This window comes from Giraffa tippelskirchi, chromosome 9 (genome assembly GCF_054371585.1).
Source record: "Giraffa tippelskirchi isolate mGirTip1 chromosome 9, T2T-mGirTip1v1.2.pri, whole genome shotgun sequence".
Classification (NCBI taxonomy): Eukaryota; Metazoa; Chordata; class Mammalia; order Artiodactyla; family Giraffidae; genus Giraffa; species Giraffa tippelskirchi.
The window spans coordinates 144,676,429-144,700,075 of NC_137283.1; the positions used below are offsets into that span (position 1 = coordinate 144,676,429).

General features: G+C 39.7%; 1 protein-coding gene across 7 annotated transcripts in view; it reads left to right on the top strand.

Moving 5' to 3' along the window:
* PHACTR2 (phosphatase and actin regulator 2) overlaps window positions 1-23,647 on the top strand; it is a 293,838-nt gene that overhangs the window by 213,343 nt on the left and 56,848 nt on the right. For all 7 annotated transcript variants that reach the window (XR_014065846.1, XM_081530976.1, XM_081530978.1 and 4 more), the window contains exon 3: window positions 19,348-19,428. Coding sequence is in view for 6 of the 7 variants with exons in the window: in XM_081530976.1 (XP_081387102.1) it covers window positions 19,348-19,428 (81 nt within the window). In the remaining variant the exon portion in view is untranslated. The remainder of the gene's footprint in view (window positions 1-19,347; window positions 19,429-23,647) is intronic.

Genomic DNA, 23,647 nt, shown 5'->3' on the forward strand with positions numbered 1-23,647 from the left:
CCTCATGCGAAGAGTTGACTCATTGGAAAAGACCCTGATGCTGGGAAGGATTAGGGGCGGGAGTAGAAGGGGACAACAGAGGATGAGATGGCTGGATTGCATCACCGACTCAATGGACATGAGTTTGGGTAAACTCCGGGAGTTGGTGATGGACAGGGAGGCCTGGCGTGCTGCAATTCATGGGGTCGCAAAGAGTCGGACACGACTGAGTGACTGAACTGAACTGATGCAGCCGTCAATGCAATCAAGTTTTAACAGTTTCAACATCCTGAAAAAAACCCATTCGATTAGAAGTCACTCCCCATTTTCTGCCCAACCCCCAACTCTATTTTTTGTCTCTATAGATCCACCTCTGGAGAAGGTAATGGCACCCCACTCCAGTACTCTTGCCTGGAAAATCCCATGGACGGAGGAGCCTCGTGGGCTGCAGTCCATGGGGTCGCTGAGAGTCGGACACAACTGTGCGATTTCACTTTCACTTTTCACTTTCATGCATTGGAGAAGGAAATGGCAACTCACTCCAGTGTTCCTGCCTGGAAAATCCCAGGGATGGTGGAGCCTGGTGGGCTGCCGTCTATGGGGTCGCACAGAGTTGGACATGACTGAAGCAACTTAGCAGCAGCAGCAGCATAGATCCGCCTCTAATGTTTCATAGAAATGGAATCATGTAATAAATATGTGGTCTTTGTAACTGACTCCTTTCAGTTAGCATACTGTTTGCAAGGTTTGTCTATGTTGTGACATGTATCAAGACTTAATTTCTTTTTATTATCAAATAATGTTTCATTGTTTGAATAAACCACACTTTACCCAGCAGTTGACAAACATTTGAGTTATTTCTACTATTGGCTATTATGAATCATGCTGCTAGGAACATTTGTGTATAAGTTTCTGTGGATGCATGTTTTCACTTCTCTTGATTATATAACTAGAAATGGAATAGCTGAGTTGTATGAAAATTCAGTGTTTAACATTTTAAGGAACTGCCAAGATTGTTTTCCAAAGCAGTTGCATCATTTTATATTCACAGCAGCCGTGTATGAGGGTTCCAGTTTATCCACATTCTGGACAGTATTTGTCCTTGTCTATTTGTCTTATTGTTACCATCCTGGTGGATATAAAATTGATCCCCTGGCACTCTAGGTTCCTCTTTTTCTGCCTTTAAAAAAAAAGACTTATTGGGGTGTGGTTGCTTTACAACGTGTTATTTTCTGCAAAGTAAATCAGCTGTACATATACATACATCCTCTCTTTTGGATTTCTTTACCATTCAGATCACCACTTAGCATTGAGTAGAGTTCCCCATGCTATTCAGTAGGTTCTCATTAGTTGTCTGTTTTATACATAGTCGTGTATATATGCCCTACTTTGTTTTCCATAGTATGTTTTACCTTCTAACAGTTATTATTATTTCTATTGTTTATTATCTGGTCCCACTTCCTGCTAGATTATAAATTCCATGAGGATGAGGATTTTCATTTTTGTTTTTTTCCTGATAAAATCCCAAGCAGCTAGAATAGTGCCTGGTTTATGTTAAGCATTCAGTAAGTTTGTCAAATGAATGAGTTAATGAAAGGCTCTTGGTGGGCCTAACCCTATTCCAGTATGTGTGCTATGCTGTGCTAAGTCGCTTCAGTCATGTGGTACCTTGGCACGTAAATTTGTGATTTGGAAAACGTTAGAATTTTGGAGGGAAACGTCTATCCCCATTTTCATCTTTACTTCATGTTCATATCATTTTAGAACTTCTTAAGAGCCTTAAAGAATCTTGAGCAGCCAAAATAGACAAAATGAATATTTCACCAAATTTAATGGACAGGATGAGGGCCCATGCCTTCATGAATGGATGATGAACTTAAGTAACTATTACTGTCTGCGCTGTGTGGTAACAGCCTTTTAAAGCTCAATGTGAGGGGATCATTGACAAAAAACAGAGGAGGGTGGGCCTTGTGTTTTAGTTCAACCATTTGTATACTTACATATTTTATAACTGAAGCTAATCAGACCAAATGAGAGTTAGAAATCTGTGAATAAGAGATAATGTATAATGATCTTTCCATCATACTTTCTTGAAATGCTTTTATTCTGTTTTCCTAAAGATATATGATGTTGTTTAAACAAATTTCCTCTATGCCTTGAATGTGAAAGACACTATTTCTCTCGCTTTTTTTTTCTCCCAGTAGAATGAATTTTTTCTTGGTTTCAGTCTTTTTACTCACAGATGAATGCAAAGAATCATTATGGTCCCACCTTTTTACGTATGGAGCGTTTATTATTCATTATAGATCTGTTCTAGGGGTAAAACCAATTTATGGGAAAGAGTAGTATACTATGAGTGCTAACTTTTTGTACATTTATCATAATTGAAATTAGTGGTTTCATAAATATGAAAACCTTCCATCACAGGTTTAAAATAGCCGGCTGCACAATGAATGACCAAACCATCATGACCCATCTCCTATAGATAACTAGAAACCATGAAACCTTATTTCTAAATGGAGTTGAAGAGACTCCTTTGTTTCCTGAACATTCTAGAAAATGTGATCTTGTTTGTTGAATCCAGGCTGAGCCCTAGGTTTAAATTTGTTGAACCATAGAGCTGACTAGGATCTGAGGCCTCTTGCCTTTTCCAGGGGGAATTTAGGTTTTTCTAGAGCAAGTGAACTCACACAAGGCATTTTTGCTGAGCATCCTATGAAAACATCCTCAAACATGCCATGGATGCTGTCTATGATACCTAATAATCAGATTTTGCTGATTATAAATGACATTTTTAAAAAAAATCACACCCACTAGCATGAAATATCGAATTAACTCTTGATTCTTTTTTTTATTTATCATATTTACTTCCTGAGGGGAATGTGGAGGAAAGGAGCAGTGTTCTCATTGATTTTTTGAATAAAAAACAGCTTCCACAGGGATGAGACCTAGTGACTTCGTATTGTTTTAAAAGAGGATCTGATTGTTTATATGCCTTACTTGGGTGGATGATTTCCTAATTTCATTTTCTTTGGGAGTGGGGCCACTTTTAAACACTTTTAAAGGTACTAAAGAGCTCCTTCTGGCCTGGGTCAGAGAACTCATGTCAGGAAAGTCCATTATTTTATTTCCTTTGCATATTATTTCCCTTTGTGCTTTTGTTTTGGTTTTTTTCATCCTGTGATACGAATCCGGTCTTTATCACTAAGGGCTAAGTCCTGAAAAGTGACTGGTTTTTGGCATGTTTTCCTGATTTGTTTCCCACTTGGAATATAAATTAGAGCTTAATTTGTATTTCTCTTTGTTAGGTGAAAGGATTTTGCTCATCGTGGTTTACAGCTTTTTTTTTTTTCCCTGAGTTTTCCTCAATTGCTTTCTCAAATTCAGACCCTTTAGTTTTTGAAATAGATATTTAAAATTTTTTCTTTATTTGAAAGGATATTTTCCTAGTACCTATGATAAGATACGGCATGAGAGACTATGTGAGAAATGTGTGCTCAAGTCTCTCAGTCGTGTCTGACTCTTTGCAACCCCAGGGACAGTAGCCACCAGGCTGCTCTGTCCATGACGGTTTCCAGGCAGTACTGGAGTGGGTTGTCATTTCCTCCTCCAGGGGATCTTTCCAACTCAGGACTGAACCCGCATCTCTTGGGTCCCTTGCATTGGCAGGTGGATTCTCTACCACTGCACCACCTGGGAAGCCCAAAGTGTGAGAAATAGATGAGAATAAATAGCATGGTTGGAGAGAAAACTAGTTTCTGGAAGAGTGAACACATAATACATCCGTGTAGTTAAAATTCTTTGAAAATTCTTTCTGTTCTCTTCATCTTAGATATGGCTCTCATCCTTAATATAGTTCAGAAATATCTTAAAATTTAATTTATTTTAAAAATTGTGGTAGAAGGCACATAAAATTTGCCACCTTTACCATTTTTAAGTGCAGTTCACTAGGGTCAAGTATGTTTACATCGTTGTGCATCAGACCTCCAGAACCTCTTCATCTTGCAAAAGTTAAACTCTGCCCATTAAACAGCAATTCCCCATTTCCTCGGCCCCTGTAATTTGTCTTAAAAAACCTTAAGTGAATCAAATGTAAAACTTCAGTGACACAAACTAAATCTTAATCACCTATTTAAATCTGATGTTAACATATTGCTGGCCTTACATAGTCTTTCCTTGTTGTATTTCAATTCAATGCTAAAATGTTAACTTTAGTTACTACCTTATGAAGTTGATTATATTCTTTGCAGCCAAAGACAGAGAAGCTGTATATAGTCAGCACAAACAAGACTGGGAGCAGACTGTGGCTCAGATCATGAACTGCTTATTGCCAGATTCAGACTTAAATTGAAGAAAGTAGGGAAAACCACTAGACCATTCAGGTATGACCTAAATCAAATCCCTTATGATTATTCAGTGGAAGTGACAAATAGATTTAAGGGACTAGATCTGATAGACAGAGTGCCTGATGAACTATGGACAGAGGTTCGTGACATTGTACAGGACACAGGGATCAAGACCATCCCCATGGAAAAGAAATGCAAAAAAGCAAAATGGCTGTCTGAGGAGGCCTTACAGATAGCTGGGAAAAGAAGAGAAGTGAAAAGCAAAGGAGAAAAGGAAAGATATTCCCATCTGAATGCAGAGTTCCAAAGAATAGCAAGGAGAGATAAGAAAGCCTTCCTCAGCAATCAATGCAAAGAAATAGAGGAAAACGACAGAATGGGAAAGACTAGAGATCTCTTCAAGAAAATTAGAGATACCAAGGGAACATTTCATGCAAAGATGGGCTCAATAAAGGACAGAAATGGTATGGACCTAACAGAAGCAGAAGATATTAAGAAGAAGTGGCAAGAATACACAGAAGAACTGTACAAAAAATATCTTCATGACCCAGATAATCACGATGATATGATCACTCACCTAGAGCCAGACATCCTGGAATGTGAAGTCAGGTGGGCCTTAGAAAGCATCACTACGAACAAAGCTAGTGGAGGTGATGGAATTCCAGTTGAGCTATTTCAAATCCTGAAAGATGATGCTGTGGAAGTGCTGCACTCAATATGCCAGCAAATTTGGAAAACTCAGCAGTGGCCACAGGACTGGAAAAGGTCAGTTTTCATCCCAATCCCAAAGAAAGGCAATGCCAAAGAATGCTCAAACTACCGCACAATTGCACTCATCTCACACGCTAGTAAAGTAATGCTCAAAATTCTCCAAGCCAGGCATACGTGAACTTCCAGATGTTCAAGCTGGTTTTAGAAAAGGCAGAGGAACCAGAGATCAAATTGCCAACATCCACTGGATCATCAAAAAAGCAAGAGACTTCCAGAAAAACATCTATTTCTGCTTTATTGAGTATGCCAAAGCCTTTGACTTTGTGGATCACAATAAACTGTGGAAAATTCTGAAAGAGATGGGAATACCAGACCATCTGACCTGTCTCTTGAGAAACCTGTATGCAGGTCAGGAAGCAACAGTTAGAACTGGACATGGAACAACAGACTGGTTCCAAACAGGGAAAGGAGTACGTCAAGGCTGTATATTGTCACCCTCCTTATTTAACTTATATGCAGAGTACATTATGAGAAACGCTGGGCTGGAAGAAACACAAGCTGGCATCAAGATTGCCAGGAGAAATATCAATAACCTCAGATATACAGATGACATCTCCCTTATGGCAGAAAGTGAAGAACTAAAGAGCCTCTTGATGAAAGTGAAAGAGGAGAGTGAAAAAGTTGGCTTAAAGCTCAACATTCAGAAAACTAAGATCATGGCATCTGGTCCCATCACTTCATGAGAAATAGATGGGGAAACAGTGGAAACAGTGTCAGACTTTATTTTTCTGGGCTCCAAAATCACTGCAGATGGTGATTGCAGCCATGAAATTAAAAGATGCTTACTCCTTGGAAGGAAGGTTTTGACCAACCTAGATAGCATATTTAAAAGCAGAGACATTACTTTGCCAACAAAGGTCCATCTAGTCAAGGCTATGGTTTTTCCAGTGGTCATGTATGGATGTGAGAGTTGGACGGTGAAGAAAGCTGAGCGCCGAAGAATTGATGCTTTTGAACTGTGGTGTTGGAGAAGACTCTTGAGAGTCCCTTGTACTGCAAGGAGATCCAACCAGTCCATCCTAAAGGAGATCAGTCCTGGGTATTCATTGGAAGGACTGATGCTGAAGCTGAAACTCCAATACTTTGGCCACCTCATGCGAAGAGTTGACTCATTGGAAAAGACCCTAATGCTGGGAAGGATTGGGGGCAGGAGGAGAAGGGGACGACAGGGGCTGAGATGGTTGGATGGCATCACTGACTCGGTGGACATGGGTTTGGGTAAACTCCGGGAGTTGGTGATGGACAGGGAGGCCTGGCGTGCTGCGATTCATGGGGTCACAAAGAGTCAGACACAACTAAGTGACTGAACTGAACTGAACTGAACTTATGAAGTTGAATAAATGTTCCCTTAGGGAATTCCCTGGGGGTCCAGTGGTTCAGTCTGCACTTTGACCGCTGAGGGCACTGGTTCAATCCCCAGTTGGGAACTAAGATTACACAAGGCACAGCAAAAAAAAAAAAAAAGTTCCCTTTGAATAATTTACTACATGTGTAGCAAAGTGTGTTTTTTTTAATACAAGTAAAGTAAGCTTTATTTCTGTTACTCACTTGTTTTATTTGTGATTAAACTTAAAGGAGGAACAATAAACATGGATATTGATAATAACTAACCCTTGCTGAGTTTTTAACCAGATGCTGTATTAAATGCTTGATGTCTTCCCAGTTACTCTGTGGGTCAGTTGCTATTATAATCCTCATTTCAGTAATGGATAAGCTGAAGCACAGAAAAGTTAAATAACTTGCCCTAGGTTCCTTTGCTTGTGAGTAGAATAGCCTGTATTTGAACCTCAGAAACCTCGAGTCTTCATTCTTGACTCCTGTACTGTGCTGCTTTCTAGATCAATAAGCGTGTATGTGCATGAATAAGCCTATCAGGTAAACATATCAATAGAGTATTGTAAAAGGCATATAGATACATAGAAAGAGAAGATGGAAAGCAGAGGAGAAAAATATCTAATAATTATGGGGTCTCTACTTTGTGTCACTTTATAAAACATTTTAATCATTCTAATGTCTGTATCCAAGTCAGGCTGCATGGCCTCTGTTTTCATCTGCAGAAACTAAGGCATGAGGAAGTCGAGGAGTTTGCCTCTGATCACCTGCAAGTTGCAAGGTCTGAATTTGAACTCGAGATGTATTTTTTAAAGGGCTAGCTAGAATATAAACTTTCATTTTTTATTTTCTGGCTTTCTTAAGCTGGCTTTATCACCTCCATAATCAGAAATTTAGAAACAGAATGGAGAGAATACTAACAGGGAGCATTATATCAAAGTGGAAAGTATACATTGCTATCAGACTTTGAACATTATAGTTCCAGTTACAATGCAAAGGTTGTTGTTGTTGTTCAGTTGCTAAGTTGTGTCCGACTCTTTGCACCCCGTGGATTGCAGCACACCTGGCTCCTTTCTCTTCCACTATCTCCCAGAGTTTGCTCAAATTCATGTCCATTGAGTCGATGATGCTGTCTAACCATGGCATCCTCTACTGGCACCTTCTCCTTTTGCTTTCAATTTTTCTCAGCATTAGGGTCTTTTCCAATGAGTCAGCTCTTTTGCATCAGGTGGCCAAAGTATTGGAGCTTCAGGTTCAGCAACAGTTCTTGCAATGACTAATCAGGGTTGATTTCCTTTAGGATTGACTGGTTTGATCTCCTTGCAGTCCAAGGGACTCTCAAGCATTTCTCCAGCACCACAATTCAAAAGCATCAGTTCTTTGGTGCTCAGCCTCCTTTATGATCCAACCCTCATATCCATACATGACTGTTGGAAAAACCATAGCTTTGACCATACGGGCCTTTGTTGTCAAAGTGATGTCTCTACTTTTTAAAACGCTGTCTAGGTTTATCATAGGTTTCCTTCCAAGGAGCAAGCATCTTTGAATTCCATGGCTGTTGTCACTGTCCGCAGTAATTTTGGAGCCCAAGAAAAGAAGAGAAAAGAAAATCTGCCACTGTTTCCACTTTTTCTCCTGTTTGCTGTGAAGTTAAGGGACCGGATGCCATGATCTTAGTTTTTTGAATGTTGAGTTTCAAGCTAGCTTTTTCACTTTTCTCTTTCACCTTCATCAACAGGTACTTTTTCCCAAAATTTTTTTTGGGGTTTTACCTTGAAAAATAAAAGTTTCAGTGAAGATACTCTTGGTTGTCTCTCTGAAGTGTCAGGCAGGCATCTTGGTTTAGTCTAGGCATGGACCAATTTTTCCAGAGAAATACTGTTCTGTATAGATATTGTTCATTCTGTTGTGTAGGCAAGATAGTTGGTAGAAGAGGGGAATGTTTAAAATGCCCAGGAGCACTAACTTCTTAGTCATTTTAAGAAAGCTGATCTGATTAGATGTGTTGTTGAGTTGTTCAGTCATATCTGACTCTTTGCGACCCCATGGACTGTAGCCCACCAGGCTCCTCTGTCCAAGGGATTCTCCAAGCAAGAATACTGGAGCAGGTTGCCATTTACTCCTCCAGGGGATCTTCCCAACTCAGGGATCGAACCTGTGTCTTCTGCATTGGCAGGTGGGTTCTTTACTACTGAGCCACCAAGGAAGCCTGGTTAGATGTGTATGTGAAGGTCATGCACGTGGACTTGGGGATCACGCCTGTTGAATCTTCTCACAGACCGGGTACTCACACCTCTCAGTTTTAATTGCTAATGTCTTAAGATATATTGCTCATAGGCTAACTAAATAGGTGCTAAATACCTGAAATTGATATAATGTTGTATCTCAGTTACATTTCAAATTTTTCCCAATTTAAAAAAAGCAGGCTGTTAAAGATTATGGTAACTCCTGTTAAAAAAAAATTGGCCTAATTTTCAGATATATTTAATCCTGGACAATGGAATTTGATATTTAAATGGGTGAGAATGTCTTAATTTTGAGTGCACATGTGTGCTCGGTTGTGTCTGACTCTTTGCAACCTCACGGACTATAGCCTGCGAGGCTCCTCTCTCCAGGGAATTTTCTAGGCAAGAATACTGGAGTGGGTTGCCATTTCCTACTTCAGGGTATCTTCCTGACCCAGGGATTGAATCCATGTCTCTGGTGTCTCCTGCATTGGTGGGCAGATTCTTTACTGCTACACCTTCTTTACTGCTGCGCCACCTGGCAAGCCCCCTAATTTCCTATAGTTTAGTATCACTAAAGTCTCTTTCATATCCGCTCTTGGCTTGTCATTTGGCTACCTGATCAGTGTTAAAATGAGACATTGTCCCATTTCAATCCCTGAAATGGGTAAGACTGTCCTAAAGCAGATCATGGGGAAGTGTGTCCGAGTCAGAAGTTCAGACTCTAGATGTCTCTTCTTTCACAGGTATTGTTTACGATCTTTTCGCTTAAAATGTATCTTCACCATTCAGAGCGGAGATTAATTTTTCGGTCACTTCTCTAGCCTGTTATTGGGAGGCTAGCGGCAACCCACTCCAGTACTCATGCCTGGAGAATCCCATGGACGGAGGGGCCTGGTGGGCTGCAGTCTATGGGGTCGCTAAGAGTCGGACACGACTGAGCGACTTCACTTTCACTTTTCACTTTCATGCATTGGAGAAGGAAATGGCAACCCACTCCAGTGTTCTTGCCTGGAGAATCCCAGGGACGGCGGAGCCTGGTGGGCTGCCATCTATGGGGTCACACAGAGTTGGACATGACTGAAGCGACTTAGCAGCAGCAGAATTTAATTACTCTAAGGATGATTATCATTGTCCTTTCACATATCTGTGCCTTTGCTGGTCTCACACTGTGTGGAGTTTACTCTCTTTGAATGTGAAGAAACAAGAAATGGAAACACACAGACTTTCCATCAAACGGGGTGAACCCCCCAGGGCACCTGTCTAGTGCATTTTTGCCTCTCATGACTTTACGAGAATCAGCCTGGAAGGGGGAATGACAAGCAGACTTTCACGTAGCTCACAAATCCTGGCCTCTGATTCCTCTCCTGAGATCGCTTGTACTTCCTGGCCCATCTGGGATTGAGGACTTGCTCATTGTTCTAGTCTTGAATCTTTATCCCTTGGGAATAAACCCCATGAGTCCCTTTGGATGGATTTACCATGACTGTTTCCAGCTCAACCCCTTTGGAAACAGCAATGATTTCAGCTGCTACTGCTGTTTACACAAGGCAGAAGCCATCACCTCTTCCGTCTCAACTTTTCCTGTCACCTCTGTCACCTGAAATTTTAGAAGCGTTAATATACCATTCAATGAAGAAGAATGATGCTGAACTGTTTTTAAACATCCTGTCTTTTATGTAGAAAAGGGAAAAATTAAAATGAATGTTTGAATTTTCGTAAGAAAGTCTGGGAGGAGACAAGGACACTAATAAAAGTGATTATTTGCTTGTGGAGTAAAGGTGAGGTTCAGTTTGAATAGGTGGGTTCAAGGTGAGAGCCAGTAGGGAACAGAGAGAAAGTGAGATTTTTTTTCTACTTGATCTTTTATAATTTGAACTATGAGAGTGTACTACTATTTAAAAATTGCCCATTGAAAATTAACTTTAGGAATATTTTCTTCTGAGACAGTTTCTGTTACCACATATGCAAAATTTATAAGATAAAGCAAATGAATGTATATTAAAAAATAGAAACAAACTTACAGATATAAGAAACAAACATGGATACTAGTGGAGAGAATGAAGAGTTATGTGATCAAAAGATACAAACTATGTATAAAATTAGATAAGCAACAAGGATATATTGTACAGCATAGGGAAATATAGCCATTGTTTTTAATAACTTTAAATGGAGTATTATCTATGGAAATATTGAATATCTGTGTTGTACACCTGAAACTAACATAGCATTATAAAGTAACTATACTTCAACTTTTAAAAATAGAATATATATTTATATATGTTTATATGTACATAAACAATGAAAGAATATACAAATGACCAAAAAGAGCAAGATTTCCAAATGTGTACTATATTTTAAAATTTCTGAATATGAATATTACCTAGTATTTTTATAAAATTTAATTTAATTTAATGCCTTGAAACAAAGCTATGATAACTGTTCAGAAAAAAAAAGTTTTCTTCTGTCTCATGTCTTAAAGGAAAATTAAAAAGCATTGTAGCTCTTGAGAAATTTGAAATATTTGTAATTATCAGTTCAGGATGGAGAATGCAAGTGGTAGGCTTTTGCTCAGACATATTTGGGTTCAACCAGATTCTAAATCTGTGACTGGAAAACATGTTTGGCTTCTTTTAAATCTCGGTGTCCTTATCTATTTGAGAGAAATAAGAATAATAAGAATTGATTAGCCTGTCTTTCAGGAATACTGGGAGGACTGATGAGAAAATAAATACAAAAATGCTATCTAAGCACCAAATAAACAGATGATTGCTGTCACGTTTTTGGAGGAAGTTGTGACACTGATTTCCCAAGAGGAAGAAGGGACCATAGACATCTTCCTCTTTCTTAAGGCCTTGAGGGGGAAAAAGAGGGTCTGTATAGTTCTTCTTTCATATTTCTGCCTTGAAAACTAGAGACTTCCTGAGTTCTGCTGGAAAAAAATTTAGTGTTAAAAAGCATCTATTTAACACCTTGATTAGTCAGAGCTTTTCACCGCTGATGAATGGTAACAGGCTTAAGCAAATAGGAATTTTATTGGTTCGCGTAACCAGGAAGCCCAGGGGCAGTCAACCTTCAGGCATGGAGTTGGATCCAGGCCCTTAGAAACTAATGTTAGGAATCTGTCTCCTCCTTTTGAGTCTATTCCTCTGTATTGGCTTTTTTTTTTTTTTTTTGAAGTTAGGCTCTCCTTTTTTGGAGGCAAAGTGACTGACTACTAGCATCCCTAGGCTCCTGTTCAGCTAGTTTTACAGATCCAGAAGGAAAAAAAAACTCCTTTCTTTCCTGTTGTTACACCAAAGTTCTCGGGCCTGAATCTCACTGGTGCAGTTCGGAGACAGCCCCTCTCTGCACCAATCACCAATGCCTGTAAGATACTGGGCTCTCACTGGATAAGCCTGGGAGTCTTGGACCCCAGAGATAGGATTGGCTTCACACAGATAACATGGACTCAAAGAGGGGAAAGTGGTTCCTCAAAGGCTACATATCATGAGGGCTGTTTCTAAGATGAGTAGAAAAGGTAGAAAAGAGCTGTAGATATACCTCCTCTGCCTCCTTGTGAAAACAAAACAAAACAGAAGTGCACAGTATCTTCTCTGTGCATTGTATCGTTTTTGCCATAATGGAGATGAAGTGATATACAGAACTTCCCTCTTAGGGCTTGGACTAGAGTCATGTGAATAGGCAACTTTGTACACAGTGAAAAATGTAGTAAGTTCTATAAAAGCAATAATAGTAATAGCTAACATTTATTCGATGCTTTTTAGATTCTAGGTATTAATCTAACATTTCCACTTCTTAACTTATTTAACCTCCAGAAGAACCAGAAAGTATCAGCTGTTATCCCATTTTATAGATGAGAAAGCTGAGGCACAGATAAGTTATTTAAAACTTCTCTACTTAGAAAATAAACTTATGGTTACCAAGAGGGAAAGGAGCAGGGAGAGGGATAAATTAGGAATTTAAGATTAACATATACACAAGATTATGTATAAAACAGGTAAACAAGGGCCTATTGTGTAGCACAGAGAACTATATTCAATATCTTTTAATAATCTATATGAAAAAATCTTGAAAAGAATGTATATATATATATATCACTTTGCTGTACACCTGAAACAAACACAACATCGTAAATCAACCATACTTGAATGGAAAAAAAAAAGTGCTCTAGGTGCTTGGAGTTATACATTCTACCAAGCAGAATAGTGAGATCGCCGTGTAGGGGGCGCTGTTTGAAGAGGATTTAAAATTCAAGCAAGATTTCAGTGGAGAGGAAGAGGGAAATAGCCTGATTCTAGGAGAAGGAAACAAATGAAGGAACGGAGCAGAGGTCATGCAGGAAGTGTTTAGGAAATGACAAGAAGCACCGGTTGACTTTAACACTGGGCTTGTGCAAAAGTGAGATGAAAAAAAAAAAAAGTAGGGGGAAGAATGGTGCTTTGGGGCTGGTTATAAAGCTTGGCTGCTGCTCCGAGGAGTTGGACTTGTTCTGGAGTCCGTAGGATTTGTAAGTAGGGGAGTGGCCTGGATAAACAAGAAAACAGCCAGACCCCTGAGTGTTTCGAGATGGAGATGTTGGCTTTATTTCTCTGCCTGACATTCTTGAGATGTTTTGGAAGGTTTTTGCAAACGTCCCGTTGGGTGGCATTTCGGTGGCTGTAGTTCTTTAAATGATTTAGCTAAGCCTTAGTGAAGGGTCTTTTAAAAAGGAGACCATTTCTCGACATTCTGCTTTCTGTACTGACTATTGAGGAGAGGTAAAGCAAAATCAGGCTCTTATAGAACACTTTCCACCCAAGACAAGCGGGTCTCTATGTCTGTCTGTGTTTCACAGTAAGGCCATTCAGTACTCAGGACCAAGAAGATAACATGGTCCGCTTATTTAATGGTCTTCTATTTGCTCTTCTATTTTGTTCCGACATTAAACGGTGTTAGAATCGAGAATTAGGACTCTCTTTCCTTGCCAAAAGAAAACACAAGTGGCTTGTTGACTGTAAGATTTATTCTCACAGATACTTCCAGAGTAATATAAAATCTTGGCCAGGCGTCCACAGAAAGGAACCGGAGGCATATGCCCCAGCCTTCTCCCTTGAATGCGGGCTCAGTGCCCAGAAGGACACCATAAATCACTTATAATTTATGATGAGCCCCATCGTGTGCTACACCCTGCTAGTTGGCTGGTGTCTGTCCTCTACACACTGTGACCTCCCTTCTTCAGAACATACAGAGACTTTTTCAGACGAGCCATAGAACGGAGAGCGGAGGATTTTCCTTTCGGCTGGTCCAGCCAAGCAGTCCAAGAGGGAGAAGACTGAAGACTCTTGTTCTTAGAGTTTAGCCACAGGTCTCGCCTGTGCTTTCTCTAGACTGAAGGTGGGGAAAGGGCAGAAAATAAGATCTTATTAGCCTATTTTCTTTTTTAACTCATTTTTTTAATCCTTTTTTTCTCTCTAACAAATACACATTTTTTTTTTTTTTCCTGAGTGTCAACGACCTGCAACAACCAGGTGGCGCTGGTGGTAAAGAACCAGCCTGCCAATGCAGGAGACATAAGAGACTCGGGTTCGATCCCTGGGTTGGGAATATCTCCTGGAGGTGGAGATGGCAACCCACTCCAGTATTGTTGCCTGGAGAATACCCTGGACAGAGGAGCCTGGTGGGCTACAGTCCATAGGGTCGCAAAGAGTCAGACACGACTGAAGCAACTTAGCACACACGCACGCAACAACCTGCGAAGCACTGATGGGAATACAGCAGTCAATGGAGGCTACGCTTACACTTTGCCACTGTGCAAAAGAGTAGGGAGGTTCCTCAAAAAACTAAAAGTAGAACTACCGTATAATCAGCAATTCCATTCCTGGGAATATATCTAAAGAAAATGAAAACAGTAGTTTGAAAAAAATACATGCACCCCAATGTTCACAGTAGCATTACTTATGATAGCCAAAATATGGAAACACCCAAGTGTCCATCAGCGGATGGATGGGTGAGGAAAATGTGGTATATATTTACAACGGAATATTATTTGGCCATAAAAAGAATAAACTCCTGCCATTTGCAGCAATATAAATGGACCTAGAGGTTATTTTACTTAGTGAAAAATGTCAGACAGAGAAAGACCAATACTATATTATCACTTATATATGGAATCTAAAAACTAAAATGAGTGAATACAACATCACAGAAATAGAAAACAAACTAGTGGTTACCAGTGGGGAAAGGGAAGGAAGGAGGGCCGAGATGAGGTAGAGGATTAAGAGATAGAAACAATCACGTATGAAAGCACCAAGCAGTAAGAATATGTTGTACAACACAGAGAAATATAGCCATGATTTTGTTTAAATGGAGTATAATCTATAAAAATATTGAATCACTGTGTTGTACACCTGAAACTAATATAATAATATAAATCAGCTATATAAAAAAAGGGAAAAAGAAATCATAGTTTTGCTTGGCCTTGGTGTAAAAATCGCATGTGCTTTTCTAATTAGGATAAAAGTGAGTAACTGTGAGCCATTTACTCAACTGGCAACAATACTTTTCATGGAAAAGCCCAGCTATTCCATCCAGTGATCTGTGTCCTACAAGATTCTGGGTGTGCTGCTGCTGTGAGTGAGATCCCCCCCAGTATTAGTACTGTTGTTGCACAGATGAGTGTGAGCTTCAGAGTCGAAGAGCAACTGGTGGATACTTAGGATCAGATTCTAGGAGGCTTCCATGACACACTTTGCTCCCAGTGGACCCAATGTCACCTCTGCTGTTTTCCATTCACAGATTACTTGCTCAGGCCTAGAGCGATGGGGAGCGTGGCCTTGATTAATGGGAGGGAGGAAGTGCAATGTTGACTTCTTTGTTCAGTTGCTAAGTCACGTCCGGCTGCAACCCCATGAACTGTGGCACACCAGGCTTCCCTGTCCTTCATTATCTCCGGAAGTTTGCTCAAGCTCATGTCTACTGGAAAAACCATAGCTTTGACTCTACAGACCTTCATCAGCAGGGTGATGGCTCTGCTATTTAATATGCTGTCTAGGTTTGTCATAGCCTTTCTCCCAAGGAGCAGGCATCTTTTAATTTCATGGCTGCAGTCACCATCTGCAGTGATTTTGGAGCCAAAGAAAATAAAATCTGCCACTGTTTCCATTTTTTTCCCCATCTATTTGCCATGAAGTGATGGGACCGGATGCCACAATCTTAGTTTTTTGAATGTTAAGCTTGAATTCCTTCTTACGAGGAATAAAGTGAGAGTGATGGAGAACTGGAGGAGACTCTGCTGTAAAGGGACCCTCTTGCCTCCAAATATCTTTAGACAGGTGAGCACATCTCAGGAATGTTCCTGAAAGGACTCTTGCTTGGTGTGGCATGTTGGACTAGAATGACCTCGCAGATTCATTCCAATGCAAAACACTTCTGGGCCCATGAAAAACTGTCTTGTGAATGTGTTCTGCAAACAGACAGACACTCTGTAAACATGAGGCACATATTTTAAAAGATGAAGAGTGAGATACTTGTTCTGGGAGCGCGGTGGTTGGAACTTGGTGCCCTGACAGCATACCTTCCATGCTTAGTCGCCTGCAGTTTGTTCTCCTTGGCCCAGGACACAGTTATGTGCATCTGTGTTCAAAATGCTCTCAGCCAAAGACCAAACAAATAACCAAAGGCATTTTCCTATCCGGGCCCCTTTATGCGAGGTAGAGCAAAAGAACAACGCTGTCGAGTTTGATTCTTGGCAAGAAGCCAAGCTGCCACTTCTAGCTCCAGTATTTACACAGAAGGAAAGAGGGGGGCTTTTTAGCTGAGATTAAATTAGAATGAAAGCAACAGAAAACTTCACTCTAAAACTAAAGGATTCTCTGGGATCCATAATGGAAAGGCAGAAACAACAAGGGGATACCTTCTGGGCCCTCTGTTGATTTTTTTTTTCAAGTTCAAGTTTGAAAGCTTTTAAAGGTACCCGAAGGAGAGATTGGGCTTCCCGGGTGACTCTAGTGGTGAAAAACACCCCTGCCAATGCCGGAGACCCAAGAGACTTGGGTTCAATCCTTGAGTCAGGAAGATCCCCTGGAGGAGGGCATGGCAGCCCACTCCAGTATTCTTGCCTGGAGAATCCCCATGGACAGACGAGCCTGGGGTTGCAAAGAGCCGGCCACGACTGAAGCACGCATGCACAAACAGAGATTACAGAATGGCCTTAATTAATGATCCCGGATCACCCAGTATTTGAGCTGGATGGGCTGTCCTTTAGTGGCCGTTGAATCGCATCCCTCAGTTTACGGAAAATGGATCAGAGCCTTGGAACCTGAAGAGTTCCCAGCGTCACACAACTGGCTGTGGAAGTTCTGGGACTGGAATCCAGGACTTGTGACAACCATTTTGGGTTTTAGGGCACTTTATCGAAGGAGCAAACACAGTTAGAAGCTCTGTTTCCTGGGAACCAGGGGCAGAGAGCCACGATGACTATGTTCTGTATCAGCAGTGCCCTCGCTTTCCCAGGATGTGGCCTCATCCCGTGTCTAGTGGCACCTGCAGCCTCAAGCTTAGTGCACACAGCCGGGGGGAGGGAGGGCGTGATCAGGGCCCACCCCACAAAAGTGGGGGCTGAGACCCTGGCTGCAAGAGGTCTCAGACCCCTTGGCGCCCCAGTCAAGCATTAAATGGGTTGTGCCATCCTCAGGAGACTGCAGTGGTAAGGGTCTGTCTTGCTGAACCCCTGCTCTGTCTGGGCAGGGCCCCAGCATCATTGTGGGGGATGGCGTTTGGCTTCCTGTGCTGAAGGGGGTTCTCTCCTCTTTGACAAAAGCTTGAACCCATTGAAGCTGCATTTAAGTAACAGCACTCTTTTTTACAAACAAGAGCTCCCACTACAGAACAGCTCCTGCGGGCCCCCACACCCAGTTAACTTTGTTCTGTTGAAATCTCCAACATTCCAGTGAGCTGTTGTTCACTTGTTTCTGGAAGGGATGGTGGAGGGTGGGGGTGGGTGAGTGAGCTAAAGGAAGGAAGGGGAGTTCTTTGTGTGTCTTCATGTGAACCAATGAGATGTTCATTATCATTCTTTTGACTTTTCATTCGTTCACTCATTCATTTCCTCATTTGTTTACACTGTGATTCTGCCCCACCCCCAAAAAAGTTTGACAAAACTTAGAACAAAGAGCACATGTGCTATAAATAAAATGTCAATGAAGTCAGGTCCCTAAGAAGGAGGAAACAGAATTCATCCATGAATTGCCATATGAAATCAGTGGTATAGATCAAGCTTGACTCTGACTTTTCTGGCAACCAGGATACACAATTCCTAGTTATCAGAAAAGAGACAAATATTCCAGTTTCTTCAAAAGATGCTCAGTGTAGCTCTTTTGGGGTTCATGTCATTGCTTAATACAAAGCTGCTGATCCAAGGCACCCTCGCTCCCTCCCCACTCCGTCCCCAGTGTCCCAGCTTCAGTCCACCTGGAGCACCCCCAAAAGGCATGTTATTGTGTCATTACGAGCTCTGTTTGTGTGTGCCAAGAATCGCATAGGGTGCTGCAGTTCATGGGGTCGCAAAGCACTGGACACGACTGAGCGACTGAACTGAACTGATGGTGTAGGGTAATGGGGTTTTAGTTGGGTCTTGAAATTATGTTGTCCAGGGTGACTTTAGGAGTTACAGATGATGAGGCCAGGAGTAGGAATTTTAGGGAGAGTCAGAATCTAGTCCTGCTATGGCTACCTACTCTCCACCAATGATCCTTTCCTTCTCCCCTACAGAGCCCTGGTTTGACCCCTTCTCTGGCCGTTTTTTGAGCGTCAGGGTGCTTTCTTGAACAGGGCATCCGGAGGAAGTAGAGTGTGGCAGAATGCACTGTCAGGAGCATTGATTTAGAGAATTCGTAGATGGTGCGACCCTGTGTTAACCTGACACACTTTCTTGGCCCCTGAAAGTGGGGACTGCAGCTAGTGGTTATATGACATGTAAGGTTTAGGAACTAACAGTATAGACATAAGGTGACTACTACTGAAGTCTCATCCTGAGCTCCTAAGCTCCGTTCTGAAGTTGCACCAGGAATTTAGATTTCTTCCTGAAGAAGAATCACTGTTGAGTTTCCTGTCCCGTTGCATTCTGTGAAAGCATGAATTGACTCCATCCTCCCAAGACTTGGTATTTGTCAGGGAATACTCCAGAATACTCTAGAACTTGTGAGTATGGCAGGGAAAAGAATTCCCTAATTGTCGGACTTCTGTAATAGACGGTGTGAGAAAGAAAACACTAGGAAAGTAGTCCTTCTGTCTGGGATTCAAATTACCTGAATGTCTACTCAAAGTTTGTTTTCACGTAAGCATGCATATCCTCTCTATTCATTGTATATTCATAAAAGACTGTGTTTTAGAATGCATTACTAAAGAAAGGAATATTTCAAAGTGAGAAGGAGCTTTGGTGCTCCATAGTTGATTTGAGATAATGTGTCTGAATTCTAGGCCAAGTACCATCATTTGGAAGACAAGGCACGGTGACTGGGCTTCAGATCATGGGCTCGGGTCATTTGCCCATCCTGATTATGTTGATTCCATTCATGTGGTTTGTGGAGCAACTAGAAAAACTGGGGTCTGAGCCCTTAAGTGAACAGAATGAATGTACTCAATTCTACTTGGAATGTTTTTCATAATTATTTTAAGCAATGAAGATTCTTACTTGTGCTTATTCTTTTTAAAAGTATTAGAAAGGAAGATTTCTACAAGACAAAGTAGAGAGGAGCTGATAAGAAGGGGAGTTCTTAAGGAATTGCCTGATCAAGGTGAGGAAATTAATCATACATTTAAAGTAATTTGATCCTTCATTCTATGGTCTTTCTTTCATTTTCTTTTGAAATTTAAGATGATCATGGTCTTTGGGAGATAAAGTAGGACAATCTGAGAATCTTGCTTTAATTCAGACAGCCTTTGTGGGCTGCAGGTTATCTAAGGTATTCTAAAGAAGAAATTCAATGACCTTTTTGGTGAGTCCTTCACTATATGTCATCCTAAACCTAAAGCTTAACAAAGCTTCTCTGTGGCAGGAGATACAGACAAGATACAAATGCTTACATGATTCATGCTCTGTTCTTGAGCTTCAGTCTGTCTCTACAAGTAAACTCAATTGTTTGATAAATGCAAAGTTTTAGCTCAAAGTTTTTAACTCCTGCCTTTTGGTTTCTTAAGTCTACCAGTAAAAGAAAAAAGACATGATAAACGGACCTCTTGTCCTTTATAATACACTCAAATGTACATTCAATAAGGCATGAATGGGAAGATTACATTAGTCTGCTTTATGCATCTCTCAAGTAATTTTCCCAGCTTTGTTCTCTTTTCATTTCTTCGAATCTAACTCTGTCTCACCTTTTCACTAGCAATTATTATTTCCAAGTATTTTATCCCCTACATCTAATCTTCTTCCCTTTTCCCCTCTATCTTCCCAAGGGATAATCTTGCTCAAAAAGACAAGGATTAGATAGAAACGGAGACAGACCCTCAGAAAACAATACCAAGATTGGTTATTTCTCCAAATAAATAATAGTGAATAATCTTCATTGCTCCCACTACTATAAAACTCATGGAAATTTTTGTTGCAACATTGTTGGTTTACCTCATGCCTTCCTCACCTCATCCCCTGAATGCTTACTGAGGTAAAATATTATTATTGTGCTTTTATGGACACAAATTAAGTGCTATTAATTTAGAATCAAAACAATAGTACTCCTCTTTTCCTAAAATATGTTCCTTGCAAAGAGCTTAACATCTTTTGGCATTCACTATTTGTAAATCCAAATGACATGATATTCAACATCTGAATATTCTAGAAGAAGCTAAGAGATGCTTTACTATTTTATTCCTGCTTTAAAGAAAACAGGGAATTCCTGAATAAATAATGCCATTTTTCTTGAGCCCTCAAAATTTTAGGTATTTTTCTTATTATACTTCTCTCACTCTATTTTGGACTCAGACAATAAAGAATCCGCCTGTAATATGGGAGACCTGGGTTTGATTCCTGGGCTTGGAAGATTCCCTGGAGAAGGGAACAGCTACCCACTCCAGTATTCTGGCCTGGAGAATTCCATGGACTATACCATGGGGTTGCAAAGAGTCAGACACAACTGAGTGACTTTCACTTTCACTCCATTTTATGAATGAACTTTTAAGTATCCTCTAATTTTCTGTTAACCTTGAAGCTATTCATTTTCTGCCTAGGGCTTTTAGAAATAAAAAATGTACATCCTTAACGTTTTTGCGCTTGAAGGTGGACTTGCAGTATCAAAGTCTGTCCCCTCTCTTATCTCCCTGGAAAAGGCAGAGAAATTACATGTCCACTGAAAACTCAATGTTGGGTGATCACCATTACAGGATGGGCCACTGCACCGGTTTGGTAACCTTTATTTGGAAACCTTTTTAAAGGAAGAAAAAGAAGTGGAAAAATTTATGACCAGAACTGTTAATGAATATTAAAGATAGAGACTAAAGGTCTCTTTTTTTATCCATTAAAAATTATAGCTGGAAAAGCATTTACTTTTTCTAAAAACAAGTGGCTTAGGGAAATGGTTAGTATTGCTTGGTTTTTATTTTGCCTAATCTGTTAAGCTATTTGCAAGATAGATTGCGATTTCATTTACTTATTTTCAAGAAGTCTGACTCTGATGAGTCTTTTTATTTAATGCTTACAGACTGAACATTATAAGTTTCAAAACATAAAATAACAAACATGCTTAGGTTTTTAACCTAAGCATGGTGTAATAGGTTTAATGTTTGGGAAGTCATCAATTACTGAATTTTACTTTCTACTTTTTGCGTGGCCCTTATATAGAACTACATACATTACCTAATACTTAGAAGTTCCCGGTGAGGCTTATTGTAAATAGACTCTTTCCCCCCGTTTTGGCCAAGGGCTGTAGAAAATAGTTTTCTGTCATTTTTCCAAAAGCAATTATCTGGAGAATTTTGGTCTGTTTTCAGCCCTAGCCAGAGACTGGAAAGTGCCTGCTCTCTTCTGCCAGTCAAGGCTCATTCTTTCCTTGATGTTCTTGACCTTGCCTTAGCTCTTGACAGTGCTTGTCAATTATGCCCTTTATTCAGTCAGTCAAACAGACTTTTAAAATACCACCAACTACCCTGGATTTGATCTCGTCCCATTCCACCCCATGCCCTTACTCCCAGCTATTACTATTCCTCTTAGATGACCTGTTTTATACCAAAACCTTAACTTCAATCTAAAAACTCAGTGATCGGCTTTCTCCCATGAGAAGTCCATGGTCTGATCCAAGCTCATCTTGTGGTTCTTACCTTTCTTTTTCCTTAGCTTTAACCTGAAGGCATGCAGATGTTTTCGTCTGCATACCAGCCTCCCTTCCTTTTCTCCTGGGATGTGTTTTTTAATGAATCACTTATCTTCTGTTCATGATTTTCTTCTTGTCTCTGTTCCTCTGTTAACTGTATCCCCAAAGAACCTGTTTGCCTGAGAGAGGGAAACCCCTCAACCACTCTCATGCTTCTTATTTAACCACTTATTTCTGTATGCTTTATCTCTTGGTTTACTTTAAGCTTAGGACTCTTGTCTGAGTTTTCTCCTTTCTTTGCATACAAATGCTCCTGTAAGACCTGGAGTGGGCATCTTACTGTAACTGGCAGCCTGGCTCAGGACTTATTTTAATTCTAAAACAAGACAAAAAACTAGAAAACCTTTTCAGTACACACACCAGTTAATTAATAATAACTTTAGTTCTCCTCTGTTTTTCTTCTTGAATTCCATATTTGTTACAAACATGGCTCATTTTTCTATTATTGCCTATACTTTAGCTTTATTTCATATTAATATCTCAGAGTAAGTATCTTTATACATTACTGACCATTTCTCTTTATCATGTGCTAATCCAGTTTCTTCTTATGCCACAATTATTTAATTTTCTCTCTAGCATTTTTGTTCTGAATTTTAAAGATTAGTTATTTAATCTACTAAAGAATTTTTAATATAATAATAGTTAAAATAGAATTAAATTGTCACTAACATGATTTCAGCATGTTTTTATTACCAGCGAAAGTCATAGAAAACAAAGATAAATTTGTATTTGAGTTACCTAAAAACTGAGGATTTTTTATATAAAGAAATGGTTTTCTATTCTGTCTGGAATTTTCCATTCTTAGATTATTTATTTTTTTAAATCCAATACCTGGACATTATATTGTGTCTCTCCTCCCTCTTTTTTTTTAATAGTAGTTTTCTTGGGATCCAGGAATAAGAACCAAAGGTCTTTTGTTTTCGTTTTGGTTTGTCATATAGTCTTTTAAAAATTATTACCTTAATTTTATTGACATAGTTAAGATTTACTTGCAATAACATTGCCAGTTATTATCTATTTTAGTTTTATACAAGTATCAGATTATAGGTACTTAGAAGTTACATGACTGAGGGGCAATTATTTGTTCATTTTAAATATGATTGCATTATATGTATTTTACTTGTTAAAATGCCATATTTGTTTCTGCCAAAAAGGCCAGTGGATTTTATTGTTGAGCCAAAGCAATTCAATCATATTTAAAGAAAAATTAGGAGATGGTCATTCTGTTCAGAATAATTGCCAAAGTAAAATTAATCAAACTTGCCTAAAATTAGCTCTAATTATACATTTCTTCGAATTTGTTAAGTAAAAATATCATCATTAATTTTTTTTTCCAATGGTGGCACAGCTTCTTAAAATTTTCCTGGTATGAACTAGTGTTAAGTTTTCAAGCATCACTGAATTAAGAGTTTCTGCAAAATCTCTCTTACTTTAGAAACGTCTAGGAATTTATAAACATTCATGGGTGTTAAATTAATTATTTATGGTTTAGATAACATTAAATTTTAATTTCGGTTGTGATTTTTTAAAAATTCCCTCTAATTGCTTTTTCCTTAACATTTTTTCTTAATATTTTCAAATTATTATTGACCCAACTTAAAGACTTTTTGGCCAGCAAGATACAGCAATTCCCTGAGTACATTTTAATATT